The sequence below is a fragment of the Saprolegnia parasitica genome, assembly GCF_000151545.1.
Source record: "Saprolegnia parasitica CBS 223.65 unplaced genomic scaffold supercont2.155, whole genome shotgun sequence".
NCBI classification, from domain to species: domain Eukaryota; phylum Oomycota; class Saprolegniomycetes; order Saprolegniales; family Saprolegniaceae; genus Saprolegnia; species Saprolegnia parasitica.
The window spans coordinates 32,220-41,210 of NW_012156549.1; the positions used below are offsets into that span (position 1 = coordinate 32,220).

Sequence of the window (8,991 nt, forward strand, 5' to 3'; positions counted from 1 at the left end):
GGACGTCGCGGCCTTTGCATCGCTTCAAGACACCATGCGCTCGACGCTCGAAACAATACGCGCCGAGATGGCCGCCAAGTTCGACCAAGCCAACCGGTTGGACGTGGTCATCGTCATGGACTGCACCAGCTCGATGGGGGCGTGGATTGCATCTGCGAAAGACGCATCGACGACCATCATTCGCAACATCCAGACCGACCATCCGAACGCTGTCGTCCGCGTCGGCTTTGTCGGGTACCGCGACTATATCAACGGCAACGACCGCATCGCGTCGATTCCGCTCACGACCAACACGTTGGACGTCCACGCTTTTATCAGCCAGCTCCGTGCCCGCGGCGGGTGTGGCAACTTTGCCGACGTCCCTGGCGGCATCGCCGAGGCCCTCGCGATGCGCTGGGAGGCCGACGCCAGAGTGATCATCTTGGTCGGTGACGCGCCGTGCCACGGCAAAGAGTTTCACGACCGCTACAACGGCACAATGCACCCGTCGACGCCGTGCATTCGGGAGCAGATGCGCACGATGGCGCGCACGGGCATTGATTTCCGGTTTCTTGAGATCGTGCCGGCCAACACGGCCAAAATGGTCGCGGTTCTCCAGGCCGAGTACGCGTCGACGCTCGCCGACGACGGCTTGGCGCGGTCGTTTGCGTCCGTGTCGCTCTCGGAGTCTGGCGATGTAGTCAAATTTGGCGACGTCGTGCGCCAGATCAGCAGCGATTCGCTGAAGGCGAGCAAATCGCGAAGCGTCATTGCCAGCGTCAAGGCCGTCGCTGTGCGCGAGCCACATACGTCCACGTTGAACAAGATTGGCGAGGACGACGATGACGACGACGACGACGACGACACAGACGCGAAAGAGGCGATGGCGGCCAAAGCGTCGCCAGACGTTGTTCAGTGGACGCCGCCAACGACGACGACGCCGCTCAACTGGAGTGACGTCGAAGCGTGTCCCGAGATCAGCGCGACTCGCTACTGCATGTTCATTCGACCCGAGTGCAACAACTTGGCAAAGCCGCAGACGACAACGACGTCGCAGGCGACGACGATCAAGTTCATGCCGACGCCGTTCGCCAAAGGTGCCATGCGCACGGCGCATGGCATGATCGACTGCAAGTTCAACAACCTCCGGCTCGCCGCCAAGTGATATTTTGGCACTGCCGCCGCGATGGACTACAAAATTCAAAACGACGTCGAGATGCACGCCGTCGCGAAGCGGCTCGCGATGGAGTTTTCCAAGTCGCCGCACGCGGGTGTTGGCGTCGACTTTATCTCGACGTGCTGGTACGAAGTCAAGGGCCGGCCGCTGTTCACGGCCGAGCCCTACATTTCTGGCGAGTACCTCAAGTACAACAACAACGATGGGTGGTCCGAAGACATGGGCCGCGACGAATCGAACGCGCAAGTGCTGACGGCCCAAGCGTTCAGCCACTTTACGTTTCAGCAAACGCTTGGGAAGCTCTTGATTGTGGATCTGCAAGGCGTCGGCTCGATCTTTACAGACCCGCAAATCCACGCCCTTGACACGACCAAGTACGGCCAAGGCAACTTGGGGATGGTCGGCATCCAAAAATTTCTCGCCAACCACAAGTGCAACCGTATCTGCAATGCGCTTCGACTGACGCCATACGACAAGAGCACGTTGCCGCCCGTCGACGAGACCCAGCGAACGCCGCACCCGGACCAAACCATGACGTGCAGCTGCCCGCTCTGTGGGTCCATCTTTACGCTGCTCCACTCGGGCTTTGTCGCGGAGCTCGCCAAGTACTCGGAGATCAACTGCACCCCGTGCTCGCTCGAAGTCAAAAAGTCCTTGACGCCTGTCGCGTGCACCGTGTGCGGCACGACCAAAAGCTACTCGTTGTTTTGGTACAAGATGAAGGGCATGGAGCTGCCGAAGCTCTGCCGGCAATGCAAAGCCATCAAGAAAAGCACCAAGGCGCCAGCCGCGCCAAAGCGTCCGGCGTGGCACAAGATCGTGCGAAATGCTATCGTTCGAGCCTCACAGCCCGATGGGTGGGCCCCCGCAACGACGATCGGCCAAGTCCTGAAGCGGATCGCGCCCACGTTTGCCGTCAAGGATCACGCGTCCGGGCTCAAGGAGCTTATGCGCCTCCACCCTGCGATCGAGATTCGAGACAGCGGCAACCCTGCCGTCTATTTTGCCCGGCTCCGGACGCGGTCGTAAGCTTATAACGATAAACAACTGCATTCGACGAAACACGTTGCTTCGTTTTTTCTACATTGGGAGGTTAGCGCAGGACATTTGGAGGTTAGCGCAGGAGGCGAGGCGTCGTGGTCTGCGTCGCTTCGTCTCCGAGCTCGGCGATCACCTACTCGTTCATTGCGACGTGGTCCGTGCGTACGATCTCGATGTATTGGGTGATGTTGCCGATTTCTGGAGTGCGGAGGCTGATAGCACCACTCCTCGCTCGTCTCAGCGTCCTTCTCCGCGTGATATCTTGTACAACGCGCGAGTGGCCAGCAGACGACTCGATTGACCGCTAGCCATTGTGAGTGGCGTGGCGGGTTGCAGCGACAAGGCTAACTCATGAGGCTACAACTGCAGAATTTCCAACTCATCGCGTCCACTGTATCTGAGCGGCAAAAATTCTACGTCCTCTATGCGCCCACGTCGTGACGGTCATCAAGGTCGTCATCATGCTGCGCGCGACCGTCAGCAGGATGCACTCGACCTCGTCATCCGTTCGAGGTGGCGCGCCTGTCCTGTCGCTCTTCCTGCAGACAAACTATGCGCATCGCCGCCATGAGTCGTGGCTTGCCCCTTGGTGTCCAGGAGAGCCGCGCCACGCGTGCCAGCCATGAGCATCCAAACCGTCGCTGCTTATTGTATGTGCTTGGCCGCCGTCGTCGTAACGTTGCGTTGTCCTTCCATCGGCGCAGGAACCACGAGCCCGCAGGCGACATCTCCATTACGGCTTCGTTTGTATAAATGTTACGATGGATCGCATTTTCGATTCGGGGGTATCGAGCTCGATGTCGCAAGATGCTGCGCGCGCACTGAACGCGGCGCTGCTGCTCCTGCGCCGGTGGTGACGTGGCTCGTTTTCGTGGCAGCCATTTTGGAATTGCACCTGCTACTAGTTAGTATCCGGAAATATCCGGACACGTCGTCGGAACAAGACTCACGCACTGGGATCGTCGATGGATAATTGCTCACAGCGTGCAGACGCCTAACGTGAACGCTATGGTCCTTCTACCACCTCCAGAGCCATCACATCATGTTAGCCATTATAATCGCATGTACAAAACGTGTGCGATGGTAGTACAAATTTAATATACCGTACCGCTGGCGGTAAGCCATGCGGTTGAGCGCAACGCGAAGGGCGTCGAGTACGTCGCATTGGATTCCGTTCCGTGGGGATGGCGACGTCCAGAGTTGCATGACAGAGACGCTTAAAAGAAGCCATTGCAACGCGGAGAAGGAAGGATGGCGTCGGCGTCATTGATCGAGTCGACTTGGACGTGCACGTCTGGGTACAAAGACCGCTCAACGACATCGCAAAAGAGCTCGACGAGCGGACGGCGGCGACAACGGGGCGTAATACGACTAAGGCAAAGCGATTCCACGCGCAACACTAACGACACCATGGCAGCCGTCGAATACTCGCTGCGTTCTTAAAATCTCTCAATTGTGCGCTGTTCGAAGACCCTTGTCGCAATAACATGTGCCGACTAACACTAGCGAGATCGAGCAGGTTGCGAGATTGGCGGCGCGGTTCGCTGTTCAAGCTCCTACGGATGGAAAGCTAGACTACGCAACAACCTACCCCGCCGAGTACTAGTAAATGTTTACTTTAGTGGTCGTTTCTTCAAAATACGTGCCGAGTACGAGCCAGAGACGCCAATCTCTTCGCGCACCTCGATGTTGCGAAAGGTGCGTAAGAGGTCGAGGAGCCCGGACGCGTGCGCCTTGGCATCAAAGGTTGGGTCCACTGTCTTGAGCGATGTCCCAAGCTTGGTCAGAGGCGCCCAGCCGTCCGCGTCGGCGGCCAGCGCGATCGCCTTCATGACGATACCGTGCGGCCCCAGCGGTGTCTTTCGTTTTTTGGGACCGCTGCCCTTGCACGCCTTGCAAAACTTGGGCGTCTCGAGGCCCTTCATGTCGTACCAGAACTGCGAGTACTCTTTTGGTTGCTTGCACGTCACGCACGGCTTGGCGACCATCGACGACTGAAACTTGAGTGTGCACGTCGCACAGAGAAGCTCTGCGTAGGCGGCAAGCTCGGCGACAAAGGCCGAGTGCAGCATCGTGTAGATGGTGCCGCACAGCGAGCAGCTGCGCGTCATGGTCTGGTCGTCTCTCGCCGTCGTGGCCGGTGACACGTCGCTGTCGTTGCATAGCGGCAGTTGCAGCGCACGACAAATGTGGTTGCATCGGTGCGTCTCGAGGAAGCGCAGCATGCCAGCTACGCCCAAGTTGCCGTGGCCATATGCATTCCCATTCAGTGTATGGAGCTGCGGGTCCGTGTAGATGGAGCCGACGCCTTGCAGGTCCACGACCATGAGCCTTCCGAGTGTGTGGACGTATGTAAAATGACTGAACGCTTGGGCCGTCGCGACATGATCGTTCAACGCGGTTTGAACCCACCCGCCGTTGCTATTGTACTTGTGGTACTCACCAGAAATGTAGGGCTCGGCCGTGAACAACGGCCGGCCCTTGACTTCGTACCAGCACGTCATAATGAAATCGACGCCAGCACCCGCGTGCGGCGACTTGGAAAACTCCATCGCGAGCCGTCGGGCGATCGCGGTCATCTCGACGTCTGTCCGGACGTGGTAATCGATGGCGGCAGCGGTACCAAAATAAAACTTAGCCACAAGCCGGAGGTCGAGCTTGCAGTCGATCATGCCATGCGCCGTGCGCATCGTGCCCTTGGCGAACGGTGTCGGCATAAACTTGATCGTCGTCGCCTGCGACGTCGTGATCGTCTGGGGCTTTGCCATGTCGTTGCACTCTCGCTTGATGTACTTGCAGTGACGCACAGCGCTGATCTCGGGACACGCTTTAACGTCACTCCAGTTGAGCGGCGTCGTCGTCGTTGGCGGGGTCCACTGCGCGGCCACCGGCGTGTCCTTACCCGCCGACGTCGATTCCAGAAGGTTTTCGTCGTCGTCGTCGTTTCCGTCGTCGTCGTCCTCCTCGCCCACCTTGTCCAACAACGACAGACTCTCGCGCGTGGTGACGGCCTGGACGCTGGCAATGACGCTTCGCGACTTGCTCGCTCTCAGTGAATCGCTGCTGATCTGGCGCACGACGTCACCAAACTTGACCTCGTCACCGACCGCTGAGAGCGACACGGATGCAAACGACCGCGCCAAGCCGTCGTCGGCGAGCGTCGACGCGTACTCGGCCTGGAGAACCGCGACCATTTTGGCCGTGTTGGCCGGCACGATCTCGAGGAACCGGAAATCAATGCCCGTGCGCGCCATCGTGCGCATCTGCTCCCGAATGCACGGCGTCGACGGGTGCATTGTGCCGTTGTAGCGGTCGTGAAACTCCTTGCCGTGGCACGGCGCGTCACCGACCAAGATGATCACCTTGGCGTCGGCCTCCCAGCGCATCGCGAGGGCCTCGGCGAGGCCGCCAGGGACGTCGGCAAAGTTGCCACACCCGCCGCGGGCACGGAGCTGGCTGATAAAAGCGTGGACGTCCGACGTGTTGGTCGTGAGCGGAATCGACGCGATGCGGTCGTTGCCGTTGATATAGTCGCGGTACCCGACAAAGCCGATGCGGACGACAGCGTTGGGGTGGTCGGTCTGGATGTTGCGAATGATGGTCGTCGACGCGTCTTTCGCAGATGCAATCCACGCCCCCATCGAGCTGGTGCAGTCCATGACGATGACCACGTCCAACCGGTTGGCTTGGTCGTACTTGGCGGCCATCTCGGCGCGAATTGTTTCGAGCGTCGAGCGCATGGTGTCTTGAAGCGACGCAAACGCAGCGACGTCCCGCGCCCGAGCTTCTTGCGCCTTGGTGTCGATGACGTGGCGCCGCGAGCAGCGGTCGTTCCACTTGCAGCCGCCCGGCGAGTTGAAGTAGGAACATAGTTGGGTCGAGACGTCCTTGGGCTTGGCCAGCGGCTTTGGTGGCGTTGTTCTTGGCTGTGGGTTGCCGGATGGGCTGTGTGACGCCGCGTCATCGACGGCTGCAGGCACGAAGTCTTCCTTACGTGGCGCCGTCGACGGTATTTGATTGGTGGACGTCGATGCCGAGATCGGTTCGTCGACGCTGGGTAGAATCGCGGTCCTTTCGCCAAGTCGGCCTGCAGCCGAGAGATGCTATCCTCTTTGATGGGTGCTGCAGGGCGTTCGGCACTTGGTGCGACTTCGCATTGAGTGCTCACGGCGGCAGCGGTCTCGCGGGCAATGCACTGGCGCTGGAACTCCTTCCAGAGGTTGCTCGTCATGCTGCAAGTCGGCGACTGCTCCTTCCTTATTTTGGTGAAAACGACGGCAACGGACACTAGGAGTTTTAACTCGATTCCTTTCAGTACCCGACGAATCAACCGCCCGCTCGGTGGGGAATGAATGCTCGGCCACAAGTCATCAACTTTTGAAGGTCGCCACCGGTTTCGTGAGTGGTTGAAACGAGCGCCCGACTGACTCGCTTCCAAACACGCTCGACCATGACCGAGCTCGCACGTCCTATCACGACGACGTTGATATCCGAGGTACCGGGTTGACACGAAGTCGCAGGCAGCCTCATTGACCGTGTAGCTTCTCCTTAACGCCGAGATTGGCAACCTGAACGAGGTGAGTCGCCTGCTAGGCAGCGGCGTCGACGTCAACTCTGCCAATGAGGTACCACAATGTTTCCCTGTTTCTCTGAAGTGCAATTAGGCGGGGCTCACCGCGGTCCTCCTCGCCTCCAAAAACGGGCATCGGGACGTGGTGTCGCTGCTGATCAAGTACGACGCCAACGTGGACCAGCCCGATAATGCACGGCTCATCAAGTTGAGAGATGGTGTGTGTCTCATGCCTGGAGTAGGAAGGCTGGACGCCACTGCTGGCTGCGGCCGTGAGCAAGCACAACGACGTCGCAAAAGTGCTTTTGCAGGCAAGGGCCAGCGTCCACAGCCGCACAAGTACGGTAGGATTAGCATGTTTGACGTTCACGATTCGAGTAATGTACACATTGTAGCACGGCATGACGGCCTTGTACATCGCCGCCTCGAGCAATAATACCGAGCTCGTGGAGCTACTACTGCAGCACCACGCTGCCATTGACACGCCGACGCAGGTGCGCCCGCCTCTTGTCGCAGTTTGTACCGAGTGTGTAGGCCGGCAAAACACCGCTTTCCGTGGCCTTGGAAAAGGGCCACGACGCTATTGTCAGTCTGCTGCGCACTAATATCCCAAACGTTGGCGAGCGACTGGTAGTTGTCAATATTAACAATGGTCTAGGCTGCTCTTGCCGTATCGGCTCCGGATATCGTGGTACACACATTTCTTTTCGAAGTTTCTTTAAAAATGCGCAGACTCCCACCGATGAGCTGTTGGCGGCCATCGAAGCCAACGCGATTCCAACCATTGTTCATCTCATCAAGACCAAGTCGGACGTCAACCAAGCTGGCTCGGTACACGTCGTCATTTTAGCGGAGAAGATTTGATAGTTTCCATACAGGCCGGGACGACGCCACTCTGCTTGGCCGCCCATATGAGCCGCGAGGCAATCGTGGCCATGCTTTTGATCGCGAATGCCAACCCCAACCAATCCAATGGCGTATAATGAGTCTCCTGTTCTTATCCCAGCGCTTATTTCTTACTTTTAGTGTGGCCAGACGCCTCTGAGCATCGCGGCCACGACGGGCGACGCCGCCATTGTCGAGATGCTGCTTCAAGATGGCGCAGACGTCAACGCGACCGACAAGGTGCATTTTCGGATCTTTTATGATGGAAAAAGACTCTTTTTACAGGATTTGAACTCGCCTCTATTGCTCGCCGTGCAGCACGGCCACGAGCAGGTCATGCACCGCCTCTTTGCGGCCAACGCCGACGCGACCAAGCGCAACACGGTGCGTGGATATCGCATCCTTGCCGGAGGTTGACGGTACATTTATATTGAATGGCACAGAATGGCGACACGGCGCTCACAGTTGCAATGACGTGTTGTCGCCGAGACGCCGTCCGCAGAATTTACGCGGTTGTGGCCCAGCCCCCGACTCCGGTACGGCGCCTAGACAAGATTACATTGGCCTCATGCTACCTCGTAGATTCTTCCGGACGAGGTGATTGGGAAAATCAAGCTCAGCTCGGGCGGCCACAAGTGTCTCATCGAGCACGGTCACTACCGCGGAGAGGGTGTCGCGGTCAAGTCCATGCTCCATCCCCGCGACACGCCCGCCATCACTGCTGAAATCACCGCGCTGGACGTGTACATCCTGAAAGCGTGGCATTTTCCATGCTTATCTCATCGAGTAGGTGCAAGTCGCCATACCTGCTGCAACTACGTGGTATCACGGGCACAGAAGAACATCCACTGATGATCACCGAGTACATGTCGCTCGGCAATCTGCGCGATTTTCTGGACAAGAAACGGGAGGCGCAGGCCGTCCCAAGGGGCTTTACAGCTCAGCAAGTGCTGTGGGTCGTCGCCAACGCGCTCGCAGACCTCCATGCCCACGGCTTTCTCCATCGGGACTTGACGTCGCACAACGTCTTGCTCTGCAACACCAACTACATCAAGGTCGCCAACCTCGGCGACGCCAACGCCAGTCTTATGGACCGCCCCATGTCGATGCTCTCGTGGTGTGCACCTGAGGTGCTTTCTGGTGCAAGTGGCGCAACGGCCGCCGCAACGGCCGCCGCCGATGTCTACTCGCTCGGTGTCATCATGACCGAGCTCGACACATTCCAACTGCCGTACTGGGACTTGAACCTCGACATGTGGGCGCTCACCGACAACATTCGCAACGGCCGCGTTCGTCCAGCGGTGAGTGCGACGTGTGCACCGTGGTACAAGGCGCTGGC

The 8,991-nt window shown here is 58.6% G+C and overlaps 3 protein-coding genes across 3 annotated transcripts in view; 2 read left to right on the forward strand and 1 right to left on the reverse strand.

Annotated features, from left to right (window-relative positions):
* Positions 1–1,165: 1,165 nt before the first annotated feature.
* On the forward strand, positions 1,166–2,185 carry SPRG_21492 (hypothetical protein; the record flags this gene model as incomplete). The annotated part of the gene is made up of 2 exons (XM_012354318.1): positions 1,166–1,975; positions 2,006–2,185. The coding sequence occupies 2 exons, from the start codon at positions 1,166–1,168 to the stop codon at positions 2,183–2,185; spliced, it is 990 nt and encodes a 329-aa protein (XP_012209708.1).
* Positions 2,186–3,767: 1,582 nt separating this feature from the next.
* On the reverse strand, positions 3,768–5,937 carry SPRG_21493 (hypothetical protein; the record flags this gene model as incomplete). Its single annotated transcript, XM_012354319.1, has 2 exons — positions 3,768–3,784; positions 3,840–5,937. 2 exons carry the CDS (start codon positions 5,935–5,937, stop codon positions 3,768–3,770), a joined length of 2,115 nt encoding a protein of 704 aa, XP_012209709.1.
* Positions 5,938–7,850: 1,913 nt separating this feature from the next.
* Positions 7,851–8,991, forward strand: part of SPRG_21494 (TKL protein kinase) — a gene marked incomplete at both ends in the record, with an annotated part of 1,444 nt that continues 303 nt past the window's right edge. The window contains 4 exons of the mRNA XM_012354320.1: positions 7,851–7,892; positions 7,938–8,036; positions 8,235–8,395; positions 8,443–8,941. Of these exons, the coding sequence (XP_012209710.1) occupies positions 7,851–7,892; positions 7,938–8,036; positions 8,235–8,395; positions 8,443–8,941 (801 nt within the window). The remainder of the gene's footprint in view (positions 7,893–7,937; positions 8,037–8,234; positions 8,396–8,442; positions 8,942–8,991) is intronic.